The 24,219-nt window shown below is 48.4% G+C and overlaps 2 protein-coding genes and 1 long non-coding RNA gene across 4 annotated transcripts; 1 reads left to right on the plus strand and 2 right to left on the minus strand.

The window, feature by feature from the left end:
- Positions 1-364: 364 nt before the first annotated feature.
- Positions 365-10,563, minus strand: LOC118256258 (cyclin-dependent kinase 4 inhibitor B-like). 2 transcript variants are annotated; one of them, XM_035563024.2, is made up of 2 exons: positions 10,049-10,563; positions 365-1,528 (listed from the first exon to the last, which is right to left on the minus strand). In XM_035563024.2, the coding sequence occupies exons 1-2, from the start codon at positions 10,115-10,117 to the stop codon at positions 1,244-1,246; spliced, it is 354 nt and encodes a 117-aa protein (XP_035418917.1). In that variant the 5' UTR covers positions 10,118-10,563; the 3' UTR covers positions 365-1,243. The 2 variants fall into 2 exon arrangements, with proteins under 2 accessions (XP_035418917.1, XP_035418916.1); XM_035563023.2 differs by lacking the exon at positions 10,049-10,563 and adding an exon at positions 3,978-4,225.
- Positions 10,564-13,133: 2,570 nt separating this feature from the next.
- Positions 13,134-15,837, minus strand: LOC118256259 (cyclin-dependent kinase 4 inhibitor B-like). Its single transcript, XM_035563025.2, has 2 exons — positions 15,621-15,837; positions 13,134-14,603 (listed from the first exon to the last, which is right to left on the minus strand). Exons 1-2 carry the CDS (start codon positions 15,759-15,761, stop codon positions 14,334-14,336), a joined length of 411 nt encoding a protein of 136 aa, XP_035418918.1. The 5' UTR covers positions 15,762-15,837; the 3' UTR covers positions 13,134-14,333.
- A 215-nt stretch (positions 15,838-16,052) lies between these two features.
- On the plus strand, positions 16,053-23,511 carry LOC118256261 (uncharacterized). Its single transcript, XR_004781174.2, has 2 exons — positions 16,053-16,536; positions 19,232-23,511. It is a non-coding gene; the product is annotated as an uncharacterized LOC118256261 (long non-coding RNA).
- The last annotated feature ends 708 nt before the right edge of the window (positions 23,512-24,219 follow it).

Genomic DNA, 24,219 nt, shown 5'->3' on the forward strand with positions numbered 1-24,219 from the left:
GGATAAAAACAGCCTTCAGGCATGAGATGCGCCCATGGTGCCTGATGCTACAGTGTGTGTTCTACAGCAGGAAATGAACAAAATCTTCTGCTTGTAAAAAGATCAAAAAATCATGAGAAGGTATGAGGTGAAGCTGAGCTTTCCCGTCGTGCTGCAAGCCTTCTTTTAAACAAGGCAGTTGCCAAGTTTCACGAATGTTTTCAACCCGAGCATAAGCGTGTGTGTGAAAATCACAGCTCCGCAAATAAGCCCTCTGTATTGGACGTGCGCGTGTGCTGTGCGTATGTGCATCTCTACACACAGAAACAAAACGTGTGAGAGACGAACGAAGTTGAAATAAATAACACCGACCAATACTGAGCAGTGCTGTAGACAGGAGCTTTTAATAGTTGAACACAAGGATTGTTTTTATTAAGGCAACCTCTTTGATATTTTGCCGTTGAAAAATAACAGGGAACTCGTCACACGTAAATACTATGAACACCGGGTAGAGGATGGAAATCTTGTAGAAAAACAACAACGGCAATAAGAAATAATAATAAAAGAAACACACTGCAAACAGAGGTAATGTGTGGGAAGAGATTCAGGTTTACAAGGGAGCACGGTCTTTTATTTTCGTTTCCAAATATCTCAACTGGAGACCCCACAAGCTGTCTTAAAAACACGGGTCTTGTTACCAAGAACTTCTGAACCAAGGGAGTATTTCCAAATGTTAAAACGATGCATATTGGTCATCTGCATTGGCTTATGTAAGCGATTACCGATTGATTTCACACAGGGAGAGATTTCCCTGGATAAATTTGTATATTGATATATATTTATATATTTATATATCGTAGTAGCTCCCTGATTCTATCTTCAGTAGGTATGAAGTTGAGCAGGGAGGTAGGGGAAGAAGAATTGAGCACGAATTAAATTTGTAAAACGGGGTGGCCAAAGCGTTCACTGTTTCGAAGGGTTGTAAGAAAGAAACCCGAAGGGGCAGCGGAACTACAAAGCCCTAAGGGGGACGTGCGACTACGCATAAAATGATCTCTGCCTCGAAACCGGGCGGGAGAGAGAGATCCATGCAGCCGGAGAGAGAGATCCAGCAGGGCAGCGAGCAAAGCGGCAAAGCCAAACGTGCCCGAACGACACGAACTGGGCGGTGGGGGGCAAAACGCCGAATTTCGCACCCACGCGCACATCCCCTTTCCCTCGCCGTCTGCAGGAGGGCCGGCTCCCGTCGGCGGGGTCTCGGCGGTTAGCGCCCGGCGTCCCCCTCCTGGGGGTCGTCCGGGAGCCGTCGCAGGAAGCGCCCCACGGGACCGTGGGGGCCCCCCGCCGCCACGTCGAGGGGGAGGCGGCCGCGGCCGTCGGGGAGGTCGAGGCGCGCCCCGGCGCGGTGCAGCGCCGCCAGCGTGTCCAGGAAGCCGGCGCGGGCCGCGTCGTGCGCGGGGAAGCAGCCGGTGCGCGGGTCGGGGCGGTTGGGGTCGGCGCCGCGCTGCAGCAGCAGCTCGGCCACCCGCGGGCTGCCCAGCATCATCACCTGCGGGGAGGGAGCGAGGGAGACACGGCGTCAGCGGGCGCCCCGTCGGGAGGACGGCCGCCGAGACCCCCCGCCCCGGGCAGCAGGCGGGGGTGGGCAGGAGGTGGGGCGGGGGCATGGACGCGCATGCAGAGGATAATAAGGATAATTAAATTATCCTTATCTCAACCCCTGACCCCTTTTCTTCCCCATCATAATTTCTTCTCCCCCCCTCCCTTTGAGGAAGGGGAGTGAGAGAGCGGCTCCGATGAAGTTCAGCCGCCCATCGGGTGCGAAACCACCGCAGTCCCCGGGGCTGCGGGGCTGGGGCTGCACTTTCCTTTGTCGGCTGTGTGCTGCCGTGACCTGTATAAGCGCACACCGCTACATGCAGAGATAAAATGAAGGATATGATATTCATGATTCCCAGACTATGTATTGCATGTCTATATATTCTGGTCCACATTGAAAAGAGAAAAGTAAGGAAAAGTAAGGAAAGGAAAGGAAAGGAAAGGAAAGGAAAGGAAAGGAAAGGAAAGGAAAGGAAAGGAAAGGAAAGGAAAGGAAAGGAAAGGAAAGGAAAGGAAAGGAAAGGAAAGGAAAGGAAAGGAAAGGAAAGGAAAGGAAAGGAAAGGAAAGGAAAGGAAAGGAAAGGAAAGGAAAGGAAAGGAAAGGAAAGGAAAGGAAAGGAAAGGAAAGGAAAGGAAAGGAAAGGAAAGGAAAGGAAAGGAAAGGAAAGGAAAGGAGAAGAGAATATAGCATAACATAACAATGTAATAATTACATTATTGTAATAACTGTACAAAAATGTAATTATATTAATATAACAATATTATATATATATAACATCACGGAAAAAAATGGCATATAACATAAATGACAAATAACATAAATGGCATATACATTTACTCGTCAGAAATATTACTAATATACTAATGAAAAGCGCAGCTCTACAGCCCATTAAACACGACTGCAGTTGGGCTGGGCGGCTCTCAGCCTGATTTGGCACTTCTTGGCCCTGATTTGGCTGCCTGCGTCTTTGCTCCCTTTCAGCTCTAGCTAAATGTGTGCTTCTTCTCGGAAGGAAGCCAGGAGGTACACAGGGATAACTCACATTGCTGCTAAAATGACTCTGCAGCTGAAGGCAAAGCAGAAACTTCTGGAAAGGTTTGATCGTGCACCACTAAGCAAACAAGCAAGCAAACAAACAAGGAAACAAACAAAAAAAAGTCACTTGGAGTTTTACTTCATGCATTTTCCTTGTGGATTTCAATGGAATTTTAACCTCTGTAAATTGAATTTTAACACTGTAGAAAATATCTTGAGACAATAGGTTCTTTTACTATTTTCTTTCTGAAAATTGTCCGGTTATGGAAGACTAATTTTTGGTTTGTTTACAAGAGCGAAAATGCTTACGATTGTCACTATTTATAATTTTCTGTTTATAGTTTTTCACAAAGACAGAATTCACATATCAGTCTGGCAGCCATTTTGCAAAGTTACTGTAAGGGAAACAGCTCGGTCTCACTCTGAAATGAGGTGAAACAAAAAGATAAAATTAACAAACAAAACAAGAAAGGAGACCTTTTTCTCCTGGACTTTGAACCTAGAATAAAAACAAAACGAATTACTCTCTCGGTGGTTACTATCTCTTTCCATCTGCAACTTATTTTAGAAAAAATATTTCCTTTCACATATGAAGTGCAAAGACCAAAATGGCCGTTCAGCTTAGCTGGTGAAACATTAAATATATCAGCTTAAACGATAACTTGAGAAAACCTCATCACGAAATACACAGCTGCAGTTTAAATCACAGTGTATTAATTGCTCAGCGAGCAGTTAAAAAAAATTCAGCTTAAATATGTCTATAATACACTTCTATCTCTCAAAATCCCTGGAAAGCCACGCCACTACACAGTGGTGCTTCCATCTATCAGTTCATATTTCTTCCACTGATTAATATTGAATATTAAAAATACTAATAATAGTGACTACTAAGAGTACCTCCTTGCAAGTTACAATTTCTACTCTGTGACAATTTCTGCGGGGTCTCCTGTGTCATTCTTTCGCACGGAAATACTAGCATAGGATCCCTCTTCGATTTCTTTGTGGAAAAAGGCTATACTTGGGTGAAAAAAATATATAGAGAGAGAGCTGATCAAAGTGCAGGCAACTCCCCGAACCCGTTCGGAAGCGGATTTGGCGGTCCCACTTCTCTTTTCAGATACCCTCTGGCACAATTCGTTTGCCTCCGGCGGCGCCCCTCTAACCCTTCCGCAGCCTCCCGCAGTGGCGAGCCGTCGGGCGGGCGCGGTGCAGAGCGGTGCAGAGCGGTGCAGAGCGGTGCAGAGCGGTGTGGAGCGGTGCGGAGCCTTCACCCCGCGGTCCCTCCGTCCGCGACCCCGGGGGTGGGTAAAGCGGCGGCAGTGCCCCCAGCCCAGCGCCCCCCGTCCCTCCCCGGGCTCCCTACCTGCAGCGGGGTCCTCCCGAAGGAGTTGGTCCCGTTGGGGTCCGCGCCCGCCTCCACCAGCGCCCGCACCTCCGCCAGGTCCCCGCGGGCGGCGGCGCTGCACAGGCGGTCCCCAGGGGGGCTGCCCCGCGGGGGCCCCTCCATCGCTGCCGCCGGAGATAGCACAACCAGCGCCCCTGGATGGCCACCCGCGAGTCTCAGCTATTCCTCCTCCTCCTACTATTTCCTCCTCCTCCTCTTCTTCCTCCTCCTCCTTCCCCCCCCTACCCCAGGACCCCAGCCAGGGCCCCCCTCCCGGGCCCCGGGGCGGTGTCGGTGGGGTGGGGGGGGGGGGGGCGGCGGCGAGCAGCACGGGAGGTGCAGCCCCCGGCTGCTGCGGGTGAGCCCGCGGGGGACTGGTGGCACGGGTGGGGGTCGGGTCCCCCTTCGGTAAAAGATTTCTGCGACCCCCCTCCCCCGGCTCGGGCAGGTGAGATAACGCCGCGGTTATCCCGCGTGGGACACGGAGAAGGAGACCCGACGGGGTGGAGGGAGGCCACTGAGCGACGGCTGGGTTTCCCTTCTGCCTCCGGGTAGGGGAAAAGGGGTGTCCTGCCCCGAGCCCGTAGGTAGCGTGGGTCTGGGGTCTGCCCCTCCGCCCCGCCACCGGCAGGGAGCGGGCAGCCCGGATGAGGAAGAGCTCCGTGCCCCCGCAGGAAGTCCGTGATCCATCTAGTGGCACCCGGCAGAAGGGGACTGCTTCGCCCCGGCCTCCGCAAAAGCCTCCGTGGGGAGGGAGACCCGCGGCGGGACCCTGACAGGACGGGGCGCTGCTACAGCCCCTCAGCCAGCGGCTGGGGGCCGTCATCGCCCGGCTGCAGAGCAGACCCCCAAAAATAAGCACCTGACCCAACCCGCCTTCCTCCCTCCCCTTTGTCCCTGCCGGACAAAGAGGCTCCTGCAAAGGGGCTCCGGGGACCCCACACCTCACTCCCGCAAGAGACCCCGCCGTCGGGGGGGAGCCTCAAGGCGCCCCGGAGCCCCTCCGGACCGCGGGCGGACACGCGTGGAAGGGAGGTGAAGGAGGAGATGTAAGACAAGGCTCCCACCTCCACGCAGAGCCCCGCGGGCAGTGGGGAGACCCCGAGCCACCGCCGAGGTCTGGCAGGGGTATACTCCAGAGAAATGAGTAAACACAGAAAACAGATTAAGGAAGCTCTTTTTTTTTTTTTTTTTTTTCTTTTTCTAATGTCAGTTCCCTAATCTCCTCTTTTTGGTCGCAGAAAAAACGTGGGACCACCGGTGCCCGCCAGCAGTAACACCTCTGTTTCCCTCGGCACTAACCCGTCCACTCCGCCCGGGCACAACGTGGGTTTTTGGCGAAAAAAAAACCGAGATTTTACCTCCTTATAGGCCAACGTCCGCGCATGGACGCGGAGAATTAAGCACCGAATTACCCCCATCTCGGGCCACGCAGGGGATAGTGGAAATTTCCACACCGGGGCCGCAGCGCACGGCGCAGGGGCTGGCGGCCACAGGATACAGAAATAAAATAAGAAAGAAACCCACCAACATGGTTTAAAAGTGTTCTTGTTCTTTCTTTTTCTTTTTCTTTTTCTTTTTCTTTTTCTTTTTCTTTTTCTTTTTCTTTTTCTTTTTCTTTTTCTTTTTCTTTTTTCTTTTTCTTTTTCTTTTTCTTTTTTCTTTTTCTCTATTCATTTTTCTTTTTCTTTTTTTTCTTTTTCTTTTTTTCTTTGTCTTTTTCTTTTTTCTTTTTTTTTTTAAGTCCATGAGGGCAAATAAATTAAGAGGAAAGTATCCCCCATTCACAGGCAACGCGCCGCCCTGACGCCCGCTCTCTGCCATTTCGTGGCACAGGCATGAAAAGACAAATTCATGGGGCAGCAAACAAGCAAGCAAGCAAACAAACAAACAAACAAAACCTCCTCGGTTACGCCTGTCAAGTGCCTTCACATTTTAAGTCCACACTAAGGCACGGCTGGGCTGCATGTTGCCGTTGGGTGATTTCGATTTCTGAGAAATGCTGCTGATAATGGATTTTATTTACTCGTGTTTGTGTATAAAATACCTTGCATGCGTGTCTTTCCACGAATATTTAAGTCTAAAGCATCTATGCTCGCACATCAATGTATTTGTAAGTGAAGAAATTGCTGGGGGAGTCAGACGGCCTGTATGCATCTCCTGCATCTCTGCATCGTCTGATAAAACTACTAAAATCTGCGAAATTGCAGGTTTATGTCAAACATCAAATACGGCCCCGTGCTAACGATACTGACCCTCCAAATGATCTCATCAAGCTTCTAGACCATAAAATTTACATGGTTGCAACTGCTATTACTAAAATCATATGATGGTTCTCCCACAAATGTAAGTCCTCTTTTGCACAATTCTAGTACCAACAAATGACCTCAAATTAATCAAAACACGACAACATACTGTCATTTCAGAAGTGAAGGAAATAATCTCTGAGTCTGGGTGAATGTATTTTGAAAACGACTCTTGCATTGTGCTTACATCTTGGGGAAAGGGAGGAGAGGCCACCCCCCAAATCAGCCACCCAAAATAACGTTACTGCAGAAATGTGTTCCTGAAGGGGACAAACAGATCTACCTACATTAAATAGTCTCCCTACCTTCCATTTCTCCCCCTATTTCTTTTTAAAGCCATTGCTCAGCAATACAGATCTTCGGCACTGAAAACAGATTCATTTCCACACCATGCTATGGGAATCCTGAGAATTGTTCTGAGATGTTTTGATAATAGCAAACAACACGGAGAAAGTAATTTTCAGTTACCAAAAGCAGCCATCTTATGCCCTGTTGAAAGTTAATCAAGCTTAGTTTTTTCTCTTTTAGCAGAAAAAAACACCACCGTCACCGAAAACAAACCAAATAAAAGCCTAACAAAATCGATAACAACAGCACACACTAACACACAAAAGCCACGTACTTCCAAACATTTACTTTAATTATTTTATGCTCTAACAAGTATTTTGTTAATAAGTTTACGGGTTGCTCAAAAGCCATAAAAAGACAAACTATAAAGAACACAACACTGGCATTCTCTCACCTGTAAATAGGCGAAAAAAAAGTACAAAAAGGCAGGAGTGGGAATGCGATGGAAAGAATGCATGGAAGTAACCTGATTTACAATAAGGAAAAAAAATTAAAAATAAAATTAAACAGAAAAAAAGTTTGTTCAGATCTATGCTAAAAATGAAACCAAGCTGAAGTATAGAAATGGTTGAACAGTATTCTTCCACTTCTCTGGTTAAAATCTCGGAATATATGCACATATTGGGTAAGAGCAATAAAATCTAACACCTTAATTTTAGACCTTGAGAAGTTGTTCAACAGAGGATTTTTGTTCATAAAAGATGAGATGAAAAATATCAAAAACACCACCGACAAAGAAATACATGTGAAAATAAACTTTTTGCTGTTTTCCAATTTGTCTGATGTAAACTTAGGTAGAGCATATTTCTGAATGTGATCCTCTGCCCTGGATAATGTGAAAACATCCTTATGCACATGTTTCTTATACAGACTCCCCCCACAAAAAAAAAATAAGAAAAAAAAAATCTGTCCTTCATTCCTCCATTTTGAGATACGGAGTCATCAGAAAGTGAAATAAACTAATAGCTCCACGTAACCATCTCACAGTCTACAAAAAGTAAGTAGGTATCTGTCAGGTAAAATTTTCTCCATCATTAAAAAACAAATAACAAAGCAAAGACAAATAAATAAGTACACACCCGCACACACAAAAGCAAAGCAAACAGGCACAATCTTTTTACACTGTCTTAAGAAATAGGTGTCGATTTTTGCAAGAAAAATAGGTCACTGCGTGGACAATTTTCTGACAGGGTGCATAGACTTAGCAGTGCTCCTATGGACCTACACATAGTGCAGGTCCCTGCCTCGGACACAATCGGGGGTCAGAAGCAGCTCCTTCGACACTGCTTCAACTAAAGGCGCTCTCTCTCTCTCTCCCCTACTGCCCGGGAAATGTTAAAACTTGCTGTGTTCTATCTATCTAATTAAGCAATTTTATTTTGAACAATCCTAGAGAAGAGGAACCGACTCTCTAAATAGAAAATAAGGGTAAAAGGAGGCTATTTTTAAATCCATTACTTATGAAACACAAACTTTTTATAAACTTTTATAAAAAGATTAAAAAAAAAACTTTTTATAAACCCGAACTTATTTGCCCCCTGAAATATATTTCCATCTAATCCGAATATGAAGCCATCATCTTCCTGCAAAGAAAGTACCCGAGGACTGTGTGCTAGGTGTTCACTGTCTCCAAGCCACCAAAATGCTAATGTGCTCCTTAAGTGACTGTAATATTATTACATTAAATGTTGGAAGCACCGGAATTAAGGAAAAGTGAAAATCTCGTCTTTGAAAAACACATACCCTTGTCTTAGCTCCCCTTGTATGCTTTAGAATCTGCTTTTCAATAAAGTTCAGCGACTATTCTAGACCTAACTAGCATTTTAGGAGACCTTGATCTCCCTCAAGAGAAACAAAAAGAAAGAAAGAAAAGAAAGAGAGAAAGAGAGAAAGAGAGAAAGAGAGAAAGAGAGAAAGAGAGAAAGAGAGAAAGAGAGAAAGAGAGAAAGAGAGAAAGAAAGAAAGAAAGAAAGAAAGAAAGAAAGAAAGAAAGAAAGAGAGAAGGAAAGAAGGAAAGAATAAAGTAGAGTTTATGGCAAGTGTGGAAAAAAAAGTTAAAGTAAAAGAGGAAAAAAGAAATAAACAGATGCCACACTGCTTGATCCTTGAAGTTTTTTTTTTTTTTTAGTTATTAATATATATTTTTTGTCCTTTCTACCTCGCATTTACTGCGAGATAAACAGCACCTTGCATATTTATGTTTTACACTCGACATTCGTGCTTTTCAGGGTCAGCGAGAGTTTGTGGTTTCTTTTTCATCTATTTCGTGAAAAAAATAAGAAATTAGGCCTACTAAAAATGCAAGAAACTAGGTATTTTAGGGTTAAAAGGAAAAGTAGAAATTGATTCTGATTTTTTTTAATTTACTATCACCACACTTGATCGTCAGAAAGCGCCGAGAGTGATTTAACCGGAGCTTGGAGCAGGCACAGTGTGAATTGCTTTGTCCCCACACCTCGAGTCTAATAGCTTGAAGGGTTTATTTTTGTTGTTTGCCTTTAAGAAAAAAAAAAAAAAAAAAAAGGAAAATCTCCTTTTTTTTTTTTTTTGTAGGTATTTTCAGGCAATTATTTCTACTTTCCTTCTCTTCTCCCTCTGTCTTTCTGCATAGCCCCAGGCTGTGTTCTCGGTTAGAGAGGGGTGTGTGTTCCTCTGCGAGGATATTACAAAACAACCCTTAAATGCTCACCAAACTTAACAATCGCTTTATTTTTCATTATGTCTGTGATTGTACACAATGATGGAGGCCCAAGCTGCGCTGCGCATATCCTCAGCAGCCCACTTTTGCATTCCGAAATCAGGAAAAAGCCTTCCTCTCGCAGCACCCGAGCTCCGGGTGTCTCCGGAGGTCCTGCGAGCGTGAGTTTTAATTACCCTTTCCACCCCTTATTGTGGGTATTTATGTAACAGCGAGGGCAGGCAGAACAGGCCGGTGTATCTCCCTGTCGGCCGCAGCAGTGAAAAGTAAAACACGCTCGGGAAGCAGTGGCCATTTTCTCTCTTCAGGGCAATAGTTTATGTTCCTCGTTCGCTAGGAACAGTCTGCGAGGGGCGGTGGGGTTATTTTGGTTTGAGAGCAGCGCAGAGAAGCAGAAAAGAAAATATCTCGGGGGTTGAGGGGGGAGAGAAGAGGCAGAAATAGGTCGTGGAGAGTTGTCAGTAACCTGCCGCGCTCAAATAAATAAATAAATAAATAAATAAATAAATTAAAAAAAAAAAAAAAAGAAATAGAGAAAAAAACCCGAGCATGCTGCCGGGACCGTGCAAACCTCAGTGCTCCCGGTGCAGCCCGATCGCTCCCAGCGGCCGCCACCGTCCCCTCCGCAACCCCACCCACCCCAAATCTCCCCCCTTTTTTCGCCGCCCCCCCCCCCCCCGGCGCCCCCCGGTCCCTACCCGTGCCGGGGGCTCCCGCGGCGCCTCCTGCGCAGGACCAGCCTGAGGGCGAGGCGCGGCGGCCCCCATCCGCGCAGCGCGGCGGCTACCCCGCGGAAGATGCGCCAGCCCAGCGCCAGCGCCAGGGCCAGGCGGCGGCGGCGGGGGCGCCGGCAGCGCACGGTGCACCTTATCCGGGGGGGCATGGGCGCCTGGCGGCCCCCGGCGGCGGGGCCGCGGCAGAAATACCTCCCCGACGGGGCCCCGACGGTGAGTCGGCCCTCTCACCCTCCATTCATTGGAGAGGATTTTTTTTTCTTCTTTTTTTTTCTTCCTTTTTTCCTTTTTTTTGTTTTTCCTTTTTTTTTCTTCTTTTCTTTTCTTCCTTTTTATTCTTTTTATTTTCTCCTTTTTTTCTTCTTTTTTATCTTCCTTTTTTTCTTCCTTTTTTCTTTTTTTTTCTTTCTTTTTCTTTCTTTTTTATTTTTTTCTTTTCCTTTTGGCTAATTCCGACTCCTCGTTTCGCCTTACCTCCCTCCCTCCCTCCCCTTTCCCCCCACCGTTAAACGCCTCCCATCATGATGATGATGATGGTGATGGCTCCCGCCTCGGGAGGCGGGCGGGCGGCGGGGGATGGGGCCAGGGGGGCGGCGGGGCTGCTCTCCCCTCCCACCGGCTCCCCCCGCCGAGCACGGCCGCCGACCGGTCCGCGGGAGGCGTCCAATCGCAGCCCTCTGCGGGCTTTCAAATAAAGCCTTGACGACATGTCCTTGCCTTCCCCCCCGCCCCCCCGCAACCACACCGCCTCCCGCTCCGCCTGGGAAGGGGGGGGTGATTTCACTTTTTTTTTCCTCCTTTTTTAAATTTTTTTGGGGGGTAACCCCGCGGGTGCCGCGCGGAGGGAGGCGTGATGCCGCCCCGCGACCCCCTGACCGCCCCCCCGGGGCCGCGGCCGGGTCCCGGCGGCGGTGGCTAGCGGATCCGTGCAGCTCTGGGAGCGCGGGCCAGCATTGGCCCGGGCGAGCAGCTATTTCCTCGTCACGTGGCCATTTGAATGCGACGCGGGGCCGTTGCGTAGCGGAGCGAAAAATAATTAAAAAAAATTAAAAAAGCGGATCTCGTCTCCTCTCCCCCCCGGGCCGGTAACAGACACGGGTAATTAACTGCTTCCTCTCCGCCGCCCCCTTCCCCGGCCGTGTTCGCTGACACCGGCCCGCTTTTGCTTTCGGGTTGGAGTTTGTGATTTTGGGAAGCGCGGGGTGGGGGTGGCCAGGGTGGGGGAGCAGCCCGGGGGGATGCAGCGCAGGGTTGCAACCTGCCGGCGCATCCCCTCGGGTGGGATGCAGGCGCTGCTGCCGGGTTGAGCTTGGGGTCCCCCATCGCCCCCGTCCCGTCCTAGCGGGGACAATCCCCCCGCCAAAAAAAAAAAACCACCTCCTCCCCCCCGGCTCCGGTCGCTGTATTGGGGTTACCTCGGTGCGGAGCGCGGGGAGGGGCGGTGGGCTGGGAGGCTGCCGGTGCTACCGGAGCATCTTCGCCCTCCTCGGCACGGCTTGGCCCGGCTGGACACGGCACGGCACGGCACGGCTCGGCTCGGCTCGGCTCGGCACGGCTCGGGGGGATGGGGGTGCGCAAGGACTGCAGGGAGCCGCTGGGGATGGCCCCGGGCAGGGGAGGGGAGACAGCTCTGAATATATGCGGGTGGGACACCCCCCCCCCCCCCCCCCCACCAAACACCTCCTTCCCCTGGCTGGACAAACAGAAATAACACCGAAAATAATGGAAGTTTCCTTCTTCTGCCCCGGCACGGAGTAACCGTAACAATGCTTATGAAGAAGAGCCCGTAGCGCTTTTGCCTGGAGCGAATCCAATTTCGAGCCTGGGAAACGGGTGACTGAAATCAGCCATTTCGAAATGAAAGCGGCTCTTCGATAGATAGCGGGTTGTTGTTGTGTTGGTTGCTTTTTTTTTTTTTTTTTTTTCTGATTTTTTTTTTCGTCCCCCCGGCGCACAAGGCAAAACCGTGAGAAACGAACGCAACGCAACGCCCGCCGGCTGCAGGGTGCAGGTGCCGGAGCGGCGGTGGGAGGACGAGCGTGCATTTCGCTCAATAGAAACCCAAATACCCACCGACGCTGAACGCTTGGCCGAGCATCCATCCCACCTTGTCCGGCTCCACCGGCGGTGCCAAAACCGAGACGTGCGAGGCACTGAGAGCGGAGATCTCGGAAATTTGTGTTTCTGCTGCCGTGCGCTGCTCACAACCGCTGTCGTTTCCAGGGGGGCTCCCAGCCCCGCAGCCGGTGCCGGTGAGGGAAGACGAGGCGCACGGTGGAGCTCCCGGAGCCGAGCCAGCCCTGGGCCGGGGAACCCCCATCCGCCCCCGGTGAGTGTCCCCTGCAGTGGGCAAGGGGTCCAGACCCAGGCGGTGAGGCAGATTTATGGCAATTAGGCACTTGGCGCTGCTGGGTTTTGAGGGAACCTTTTGGCAGTGTAAGGAGGGCAACCGAGGGGAGTTGGTTATTTCTTCTCCCCACCGATTTTATGCGATACTGTTGGGTTTATAACTGATGTTGTTGTCGTCGTTGCTATTTCACGATCCATAATGGAAATACTCTAATAACACGTAACGGAAATGGTTTAAATCAAATTCTGGTGCTCGGCGAAAACGACCTGTTAAATACGACCTGGTCTAGCTGAGGTTGGAGGAGCAGCTCATTAAAACCTTACTATTCGTTAGAAGGGAGGTCGCCAGGCTCTAGCCTTGCCCGAAATCCATGCCCGGGCTGCATCCCGCCCCCCTTCCAGCTATTGATCGCCCTCCAGCCCAGCGCCCGACGCCCCCCGCCCGTCCCCGTCCTCTGCTGCTCGTGGCTGCGCCGTGCGCCCGGAGGTAGAGCGGCATCATCCCCCGCCGCGATTTTAAAAAATATTCTCTACATAAAGATATGCATATAATAAACACCCTAGGCAATGCTTAACTAAACAAGTGTAGATAAAATGTAACGTGAGCTTTTCGTGAATTTTTACGCGCGTAAAAATGTGGTCGTAATTTAGCGCGAACGTGTTGCATACAAAAAAATCAACGATAAGGAGATACGCAGGCTTGATAGACAATCAAAATGTTTTTATATATACATATGTGTGTGCTTATCTTTTTCCGAAATGGACACGTTAAATAGATAAACGGCATAACCACGCGTTTATAAAATATCAACTTACACGAAGAAATTATAAAGCAGGCATTGCATGAAATTATGTTGTCGCGAATGGCGTATTTTAATAAATTACATTAAGTTATATAAGCATATATATTATTCTTACTGTTTATGCATAAAAGAGGTGGAAACGATGAACGCACATCGAAGAGAAACCTCTTTTTGCCTCGGATTCTTCACGGGTAGCTCGACGAAGTGCACAGGGTTTACGCCGGGGTGTGAGGTCGGAGCTGCCTCGCCGGTCTGTCTCGCTGCCCTCTCCGTGACCAGCTCCGGGGCTGTCGCGCGTGGGAGGTTCACGCGAGTCTTTCCCACGCCTGTGCAGCCGCAGAGACAGGCATCAGTCCTCAAGCGATTAATCTAGCTCCCCCCGCTCCACCCCACTCCTCCTGCAGGAGCAGAGTCGTTGTATTGTCTTTCGGCTCGGTTATCTCTTCAACGAGTGTTCCTCTTTCAGGCAGGTTGAGGAAACGCTGGGGCCGAGCCTGGACGTACGATTTTTTAATTTTTAGCTACATGACGCCCTCGTTTTGCAACCCCCATCATTTCTTGCAAAATATCGTTAAGCTTGCAGTAGCTCAGGGAAGGTCACCTGCACGTATCACGTCAAGCAAGGGCGGCATCGGGCTTGCAGAGACACAAATCGCTCTTTATTTTCTCCTTCCAGGTCCCATGTTTACTAACCTCTTGAGAGGAGCCACGGATGCGCCACGGGCCCATGCACAGACATGTACAGCACCTTACGTGGCTTTAAGAAGGTATTTGCCAAAGCCTTATTTTCCCACTGCCTTGCTAGGGAGAGACAGGCTCCAACGCCCCCGCTGCCTTATTTTACTTAAACGAGACGGGGGAAGGTGCCTCGCAGTTTTGGGCAGAGGGGTCTGCAGTGCGAGCGGGGGGCCCGGAGAGGGAGGCCAAACACGACGCCCAACCATGACACGAGGGCTTGATTGTGCCATCCGTGCGGCTTTATCCTTCATATTCATCTTCACAGTGTGCAAAAGGGAGAGAGGGGAGGGCAAAGCAAGGAGGAGCGCAAAGCACGGGCGGGCAAACCCCCGCCGTCCTTCGCCGCCCCGGGCGATAAATTAGGGAAGGGGTCCGTCCGCGGGCTGTCGCAGGAAGCGCCCCACGGGACCGTGGGGGCCCCCCGCCGCCACGTCGAGGGGGAGGCGGCCGCGGCCGTCGGGGAGGTCGAGGCGCGCCCCGGCGCGGTGCAGCGCCGCCAGCGTGTCCAGGAAGCCGGCGCGGGCCGCGTCGTGCGCGGGGAAGCAGCCGGTGCGCGGGTCGGGGCGGTTGGGGTCGGCGCCGCGCTGCAGCAGCAGCTCGGCCACCCGCGGGCTGCCCAGCATCATCACCTGCGGGGAGGGAGCGAGGGAGACACGGCGTCAGCGGGCCCATACGGGGGCTCCGCGGACCCCTGTGCTTCGTTTTTCCCCGCGCACCCCGTCGCGCCTTCAGGCTAAATCCGTGTTGCACAGGGATGCGGAAAAAAAGCACGCCGGAGGACGGCGTCGGACAGGTATTTCTGGTGAAATGCTGCACCGACATCTTGTAGGGGAGAGTTCTGCAAGCGCTGGCAGCATGTCCTACGTATAGCTCCTGGCATTATTCCTGTTTCGTTTTATTTTTAAAATTTGTGAAGAAGCTGTCTAGAAGCACATCGGAAATTAACTCGGGTTTATAAATCTAGTTTCTGTTGTTCCTCCAGGCGCTACCTCTGTCTGTACGTTCACGGGACTGTAAAATGGGTGCAGCCATTCCCCCAGAGAGTGCTAGCTGTGTACCTGCAGTGTCTGCTGGGCAAGGCTCTCACACCCGGATGTTTCTGCTCGTCACTTAATACACCGTGAGAACAATTATATGTATATATACATATAATATATATGTATAAACATAATAAATAAATATTATAAATATATTATACATATCATACATATTATATATTAAATAATGTATAATTTATATATATATGTATTTAAACAGTATATATATGTGTGTGTGTATATACATATATATATTATTCCGTGGGAAAGAGGAAAAAATAATAGGCGTATAGAGCAGAACGTGACGATGTGACAGAGGGGCAAATCCTTCTGAAAAGGTGCCTCGTTACTTTTTATTGCATGTTTATTGCGAGATGAGCATTAAAGCTCTCGGTTTTGAGTCATCCCATCTCAGTTGGTTAAAACAAAGTCCGGGGTTGCTGAAACTAAAACCTTTCTGTTGCGGCCGTTGTAGGCTTTCGCAGTTCCACAAAGGCGATGGGAACTGCGGTGCCTCGCCGGCTGCACAGCCGCCGAGCGCGGCCGTCGGGGGGCGGCCGCCGCCGGGACCCCTGCCCCGGGGCCGCCCCCTCGCCCGCCGCTTCCTACCTGGATGGGGGTCCGGCCGAAGGAGTTGACGGCGTTGGGGTCCGCCGCGCCGTCCAGCAGCTCCCTCACCCGCTGCACGTCCCCGCGGGCCGCGGCGTTGGACAGCTCGTCCGCCGCCGCGCTGCCCGCCCGCTGCGCCATGCCCCGGCGCCGCCCGGCCTCACATCGACCGCCGCGGCCGCCGCACGGCCGCGATGCCGGCCCGCGGGGGGCGCCCTGCCCATGGGCGCGCCCGGCTCCGCGCCCGAACCCCCAGGGCGACGGCGCCCGGCAGCCCCCGGCCGCCCCCGGCCCCCGCCGCCTCCGCCGTCGAGCCGCCTGAGCGCTGCCGTCGGCGGGGCCACCTCCACCTGCGGGGCCGCGGGCAGCGCCGGGGCGGTCCGCCGCTTGTTTTCTCCCCGCAGCCGGGCCCGCTCCGCCCCGGACCGCCCCGGACCGGCCCCGTCGGGCTCCGCCTCGCCCTGCCGCTGATGTCAGCGGCACCGCGGCGGCCCCGTCGGGGCGAAGCGGCCAGCGGGCGGCGCGGTGCTGCGCGGTGCTGCGCGGTGCTGCGCGGTGCTGTGCGGTGCTGTGCGGCCAAGCGGCTGCCCGGGCTGCTCCCCGCTGCCGGGCCGGGAGCGCAGGGCGCTCGCCGTGTCCCGTCTCCTCACTCCTTCCACCTTTTTTTTTTTTTTTTTCCTGCTTCTCCCTTTAGGGCAGCGGCGTTTTTGCTTGTGCCTGAGCAAAGCGTGAGGATAAGGACTCCGGGATAAGCGTTGGTTTGACGCAGATGCCCGTTAGGACAACGGAGACCGCGGGGTGATGTCAACGAGGGAGCCGCTCCCGCATCGCGTTCCTGCGGCTCCTTCTCCACACCTTGCCTTCCCGTCCTTTCCGGGCACCCACGGCCACCGGAGGCTCGCTCCACCCTCCTAAGGTAAACGGCAAACCCTTCCGAGCTTTCCTCAGCTCGCACAGCCACGGGCGACAGACGACGTGCAGCGACGCACAGAGCCCGCCGTCAGGACCGAGAGGCGGCTGCGACTCCATTTTCCCCCTGAACTCTCAGCATTATGTATATATATTTATATTAAATAACAAACCAAGCCGGGACTTTGAACCCTCCCTCCGCACAAACTCCGCGCAGCGTGGACGAGCCCTCCCTCGGCGCGGCCGCGGCCCCGACCCCGCGCCCCCTCTAGGGGCTCCCCCCCGGAGCGGGGTCGCGGCGGGGCGGGGGGCTCGGGGCGGCGGCAGCACCACGGACAGCTCTCCCCGGCCGCTGCCCCGCTCCGGCCGGGGCGGGGAAGGGAAGGGAAAGGAGAGGCGGGCACGGGGCGGGCCGGGGGGCGAGGGTCCGTCCGCCCCGTCCGTGCTGCGGGGGGCTCGGCACGCCGCCCCGCCCCCGCAGCGAGACCCACTGCTCGCGGGGAGCTGAGGCCCGAGGGGTCTCCTCGCCGTGCGAGGGTACCATGGGGAAACGGGGAGAGACAGGAAGGAGCCCTTGCTGCCGTCGCTGCTGTCGCGACAGGGAGCTTTCTCCTCACCTTACTGCACTGGAGACAGGCAGGCGGAGCCTCTAAAATCATTATCGTGAGAGGTTTGTCACAATTCCGCTCTGCACCTGCAGCCTGCGTTTCTCAACCCTCCTGCAGTCATGCTGCCCGTATCTCTACTCGAAACAGCTATTATCAGAACAGTGACATTTCTTCTTCGGCCTAATACCTTAGAAGAGCATAGCTATACTACTATACTATCAAGAAAGCTCTCTGTTTTCAGTACCAGACGGTGCCGGTGATTTCCACCGAAAACAAACAGAAGATGGCTAAAGGGAGTAGCCAATGAAAGCTGTCTGTGTAAAGTCTTCAGTTTGTCTATGGTTTTATTTGCAATGAGTGTCATGTTCCTCTAATTGAATCAGCGCCAAATCCTGTTTCTATGCATTCACACCGACTGCTATTTCTACATTCAGATGTGTAAGAACGAGTGAAGTTCCATGCACAACAAAGAGCTTCTTGCTGTTAGGAGTTGCTCTCGTTAAATTACTGAGTGCTTGTACACAGTTTACTGATCTCCCGATGTCCTCTTTTTTTTTTTTTTTTTAATCTCTTTCCTTCTTAGTGGATTTACACTCAAGCATTAGGTGCCGTGAAAATACAAAAATAAAGATATTTCAGACTTCTATAATCAAAAAAAAAAAAAAAAAGAGTTAAATCTATATACCCCGGCATCTAGACCACTTTACAGTGCAGCTCCCAAGTAGTTAAAGGTATAGCTAAGCCTTAAAAAGACTTCAAACTAATTTTGACAGCAGCAGAGTGAACAGCGCAGCATTACAGAATCAGCTTGGTAGAGACAGACTGCCGATCCCAGCCCTCAGTTAGAAGGCAGATATACACTAGTGACAGAGAAAGGATTTTGACAATGTTTTGCTGCCAATGATGAGGTTCATCCATAAGGTAATAAAAACCAGTCCATTTCTAAAGGATTTGTGTACCTAGTTTGTGCAGGGGATGCCTTTTTTTTTTTCTTTTTTTCATAAAAATAATGAAAATCATCTGTAAAGAAAGACAGAGTTTCTACTCGTTTTTTTTTTAAATCTCTTGTTACTCCAAGGCTATGTGGTAGATAAGATGCTCAAAACCAAAAACCTTTCTTCACATTGCTCTCCAAAGAGGCTGGGATTTCTTACAAACCTCAAGAAGCAACGTTGTCAAATATTCATGAATAAAAAATAAGGCATATTTGGTGATTTTTCCAGAAGTTCAGGAAAAAATAATAATAAAAACAAAAATTAAAAAAAAAATCCACCACCTCACACTGTCAGAGAAAGGCAGTGTACACTCAAAAAAAATGTGCCTATGCAAATTCATAAATGCTTACTCTCCGGACCAAGAAGTGGAAACCCGTCCATGAGAGAAAATACGACACACCACTTGAAAACAGCCTGGCTTTGGAGCTGGAATCTCAGACAGTGTTCTCCTTCTGCTTTAAATATGCTGTTGCTAGTGGAAAGACAGTTTCACTGCCCAATCAGTGGCAGCTTTCAGGGTTTTTACACCCTTTGAAGTGCCTTCTTCTGGTTTCAGAGTTAATTGTGCAAGATTAAATTGTGCAATCATGGCCTGGCAACGATCTGTAAGGGAGGCATTATGCCATTCGCAACTGTATTACAAATGTGTGCTGCAGGCATTTTAAATATGCATATAAACCTTGACAAAACACCTTGGCAAGAAGACATACCTCACAAGCACTACAGTGATACCAATTTCTACAGTCAAAAGGAAAAAAGAAAAATGTTGTGAGATTCAGGAAGATAATTGTTACTATGCATAATGCATAATCAGCTCAATATTACTCAAAAGGAGCTTACCACAAAGGAAAATATTACTTACAGAAAAATTTCATAGTTTTCACTGATTAATGGTCTTGAAAAACTTTGTTTTATGACGTGAGCAAACAGCCCAGTGCCACGACAAAATGCAGTTTAGTGCAGGCTACAGAGCTTTGAATTTTGAAAAACTTGTCAATTAAGTTATTCTGCAGTAAAACCTTAATGTGCCTTCTACTGATAAAGCAGGTGTGGAAGTTAGTAAAAATTACCATTTTCAATTCTGTCACTGTTTTCACAGGGGAGAATAAACAGAATCACACAGAATCTCAGAATCATCTAGATTGGAAGAGACCTTCAAGATCACCTAGTTCAACCTCTGACCTAACACTAACAAGTCCTCCACTAACCTATATCACTAAGCTGATCACAGACTGCTGTTGGAAATGACCAAAGATGTCTGCTGAGAAGAATGGAGCAAAACAGCTGAAAAAGACTATTTGGGGATATCATCACTTGGGCTTGAGAACAAAACAAAACCATGCAAAATAAGAGAATAAGTGGGAAGTTTAAAAAATCCTCCAGCTCAGTGATAACACTACTGTAAGAGCAGCAGGTCTGCTTACCTTTAAATGAAGGCAAGCATTCGGTGCTCCACTCAGATACTATTTGCTGACAGCAGTGAGACTTAACCTTAGCAGGGGTGAATCTGGCTTTGTAAAAAAGTCTCTTTCCTCCTTGATTTCTTCTGCTTGGTCTGGCAGAAACTAGGCTAGTAATCACTGGGCAGGAAAAAAAATAATTACCGGATTTGTCACAGATTAGCTTTCACCCTTTAGGGAGTTATGTTTGGAGCAGTATGTTCTGTTCTTCCCTTGCTGGGTCTGTTTCTTTGGGAAAGGGGAAGATAGACACCACTGGTGACCTAGCATTCCTTGTGTAGATGGAAATACACATACAAAAAGATGAGAACAGAGAAACATGGGTTCTGGATTTCTTCCAAGTGGAAGTAAAAGCACGAGTTCCAATTTAATTTTGTCTCTTTTTAGCAGTATTGACATGATTTTGGAATTTGACTTTTTTTTCCCAATTGTTCTTTATGCATTATTTCAAACGATGTGGACACAAGCACTGTAAAACCCTGCATAGACACAAGCCCAGCAATTTCATGGCTATTTGCCTAGCTGTGCTTGTGATGAACTCCCTGTGTGCTTTGCAATTCTTACTGAAGGTGTAAATTTTATAGGTTCAGTGAAGGAGAGCTTTAAACTTGCTCCGTGTGAGGTTGCCACATTGGATATGCCACTTGCTTTCCTGGGGATCTTCAATGAGACGTTCTCCCAGAATAGCTGTATCAGTGGTAGTGTAGGTACTCAGCCTAGAAAACAAATCAATGCTAGAGAGCTGTAAGCAACCAAAGCATATGCACATTTCTATGTACCCAAAGGTTTAGCTGAATACAGAGCCATGAATGCAGAATCCAGGAAACAGTCAAAATAGTCTAGCACATGCCCAGCTTGCTTTTGTGGTATCTGTGTAGCAGTACAGCTTGGAGTCTAAGCAATCATGCTCATCTTCCATTGCTTACCTATAGGGCACCGAGAAAATCACTCCATCTCTGTGTCTAATGTGTCAGGGTTGTGCTCATAGGCCTGTAAGACAAAAGGAGAAAGGCTGCTGAATTTGTGACCTGCTTGAAATACATAAAGCCACATGCCATATGCTGCTGTGCACCCCATGCACAAGCTTTGCCTTCTGCAGTTTCAGGGCAGTCATTTTTGTAGTGTCTGAAGAAGGCTGTGAGTCAGGTAATGTGCAAACTGAGAGCTGAACTGTGCTTAACACATCAGGCACAGCAGCCATCTTCCACAATCAGTAAGTAGGTTACTAAATTGCATTAAATTCTCACTGAGCAGGTCTTTAATTAAACTTTTAATGCAGTCCTCAAGCGTATGCATATGGAGTTACATCATTAATGACAACTCTTCTGTTTCAGCTTTAACGTATCTATCAGATCTGATTGGAAAATCACAATAGCTTTTTCTATTTGATTGAGCATGCTGTAGTTGAGTTTAGCTGCTAAAGGCTACTGATTTTCTCACCACAATTTAGCTGTATACAAGGTAATGCTGGGAATCTGTAGGTTCAGTTTAGTCTTGCAGTTAGTTATCATTATCAGTTATTGTATCTCTATAGTTATGTATTTTTATCACCACAAAGAACAGAGAAAGATTTCTGAGGTACAGGCAACTCACACTCACAAGGATATGAATTATTCTAAGTAGTGGGGTTGGGGGGCGCACTTAGGTGAATTATTCCAACATACAGAAATCTTGGAATATGAAATTTTAATTTCCCTTAGCCCATGGACACCAAGGTCTTATTACTTTCTCCATTTTTTTATTCAATCATATTGCCAGCTGATTGCAAAGAGAGCTTTGCTAGCTGAGAGTGCAGTGAACGTTTCTGGATTTTTCACTTGGTAGCTGTGCCTGCCTTACCTTTGAGAAAGCAACACAGGGAGGGGAGATAGGGGGGTCAAGACATCTTTTAAAAGCTGACCTGCAAAGAATTTGTGTTAAATTAGTTTTGTCTTGCTTTTGTAAAGTCCATGAATTTTTGAGGAAATGAAAAGCACTAGGAGTTTTCATTCCCTTTAACCCACTCTCCTTTGTAGATCATCTTGAAAATTAATTATCAGGAGTACCATGCCTGATCTTCCTGAGCTGGCTGGCACATTACTGGGAATGCAAGGAGCTGGATGCTGTTCACCAGCTATTGTCAAGCCCAAGCCAAGAGTCACCATATAACATGCTTCAGACTACCACACTTTAAAACCCATTTTTTTTCATGATCTTTACCTTACCTATTAATTATATTGATTGCTAGGGTGATATTTTCAAACAATTGCAAAAAGCTAAGATCTTTCTTCTACCTAATCACATGAGCCCAGGCACTGGGGCTATCAAAAAGCAGGAAGCAGGATAGTGTTGCTCCCTGGACTGGCCACAATAAGGTGCTCAAAAATTCACCAGAGTGGTGGGGAAGTAGTTTGACTTTAACCACTGCATTGTTTCTCCAGAATATTCATTAAATGCTAGAAATAATTGTAAGTATCATACAAGAGATGAAAAAGCATAGGGTGAAGTTTTAGCTTCTCTCCAGCTTGCACTCTGCTTTTGAATATGAACTATTTTGCTCTCCATTTCTTACCAGATTGTTTTAAAAGTATGTATTAGAGCTGCAGGCTTTGCTGCCACACTGACAATAGGCAGCTCTGGAGGTAGAGTGAAGGGCAGAGGGACGAGTTTTGAGACTGAGCCTGAATCACAGCCAAAATTCTATGGGAGGGGAAAGTAATAGCAGTAGATCTAATTGAAGGCATTCAGTATTTTTTGTACAATTAATGGTTGGATGGTGTTTAGCGTTAGAATTTCTTTACTATGCTGCTTCTTTTTTCTTTTTTCTTTTTTTTTTTAATTTACAGTACTGTGCCCAACATGCCTCATTGTCCAGTTAGCTTGTTTGCAGCTTATTTTGCAAGCAAAATAAGCTTTAGTAAAATACTGAATGCATAATATGTGTAAAATATCTGCCCATGCAAACATGTACTCTGAGAGCTTGTACTTACTGCTGAAATGTTTATGTTGCATAAATCAGACACTGTGAAGTCTTCCCTACTCATCTGAGATGTGTTTGGTCTCAGTCTGTGGTCTGCTTTGTGTTTGGTGGTGTTTCTAGCTCATTTTTTGTGATTAGAAATACATTCTTACTACATTTTTTGGACACGGTCAAAATGTCCTGCTCTATAAGTAAAATTATTTTCTGCTTGAATAATTTCAGGCAGAAATGTGTGTTATGATTAGGTCTGCAGACGTAGCTGACGATGAAAGCAAACATCTCCCACAGTAAAACAAGACTGATCAGGCAATCAAATCCGGTATTACATGGCAAAAATATTTTAATCCTCAACGAAAATGTTTTCTATGCAAGAATCCCTAAGCTCAAAATTAACTTATAAAAACACTTCTACTGTTCTTAGCTATCATAATTAGTCATAAACAAGGAGATACCACACAGTCAGAAAAGGCCTACCATGATACAGTGTTGGTTTCTAAAAGCACATGACCTTGGACTTAAGATATAGTAGGTTTATTTTTAACATGAGCACACAGATGTTTTCTGTAAACAGAGTAATGCAAGGGATTTACTTTGTAGTTTATCAAATGGTTACCAAAATGTGAGTAGGTGGAACAATAAGTGTGCTTTAATATCAAGTATTTTAGGACAAGCTTGGCCAAAATATTTTGTCTTGTCACAAAATATTTTAAAACAACTTCAAATTGATAATTCAGCAATGCTGGCATTCTTGTGGTTTGTATAATGCATACACAGACAGAACAAGACATTTTACAGGACATGGATAGCTTAGGTGGTTTTAAATGATATAGAGAGCGTGTTATGGTGTAGTGCAGAATGAAACTGTTTCCAAACCAGATCTCTTCTTTCTGTAAATTGTCCTTTTCTTTTAGACCAGATAAACTGTTAATGTTTCTGTCATTAAAACTTCACTTTGTCAGACTTCTTTTTTATTGTTTTGTTTTGTTTCAAGAGTAAAGTGTGTTAAATTTGTGTTGTGCTGCATTTTAAACTTCTTACATATGAAGTGTTTCCTACAAAAGCTTTGATAAGACGATGTAGAAGAACAATCCTGTTTAGAAATGTGGGTTAAGTCGTCTCTCTCCTCTTGTAGTGGAAGAGGCATCATGTCGCTGGAGAGGCTGTCTGCTGGGTGCCAGCATACTCTCCGCTGATTGCAATCTAAGATACTCTGTCAAAAATAGTCACCTGAGCAGCCTTTTTTCTCATGCTTTTAAATTACAATATGGCTCTTCATATGCCTGTTCACCTTTGGTGAGATGCTACAGCCACTCTATCGCCCTGCTGTTCTTCATAAAATCCATCTTACTAATGCTCTTTTTCCTGGCTCTGAGGCACAGAGGGTGCTCAAAGTGGGGAGAAGGCCACAGGTTCACCACTTTTCGTGGGCATGCACATTTTGTGCTGCAATCCACAGCGGTTTGGGATGATTCGTGATGCTGAGCGAGTGCATGAGGGTTCCCTGTGCCAGGGGCAGGGGTCATTCCTGAACCCCTCACTGCTCTCCTGCAGCAGCAGAAGCTCAGACCCGTTGCTGATCCTGACACCACAGCAGTGCGAGCTGCCATCTGCACTGCGAGCTATCGTGCTGCTCTGTTTCTTTTGGGGGTGGCCCGTGATGGCTGCTAT

The sequence above is a fragment of the Cygnus atratus genome, chromosome Z (assembly GCF_013377495.2).
Source record: "Cygnus atratus isolate AKBS03 ecotype Queensland, Australia chromosome Z, CAtr_DNAZoo_HiC_assembly, whole genome shotgun sequence".
In the NCBI taxonomy this organism is placed as follows: Eukaryota; Metazoa; Chordata; class Aves; order Anseriformes; family Anatidae; genus Cygnus; species Cygnus atratus.

Excerpts from the sequence above, each read along its gene's own strand:
- LOC118256259 (XM_035563025.2), bottom strand. The coding sequence starts at position 15,761 with ATGGCGCAGCGGGCGGGCAGCGCGGCGGCGGACGAGCTGTCCAACGCC. Across the intron at positions 14,604-15,620 it reads TCGGCCGGACCCCCATCCAG|GTGATGATGCTGGGCAGCCC; the intron begins GTAGGAAGCGGC and ends CCCTCCCCGCAG.
- LOC118256258 (XM_035563023.2), bottom strand. The coding sequence starts at position 4,121 with ATGGAGGGGCCCCCGCGGGGCAGCCCCCCTGGGGACCGCCTGTGCAGC. Across the intron at positions 1,529-3,977 it reads TCGGGAGGACCCCGCTGCAG|GTGATGATGCTGGGCAGCCC; the intron begins GTAGGGAGCCCG and ends CCCTCCCCGCAG.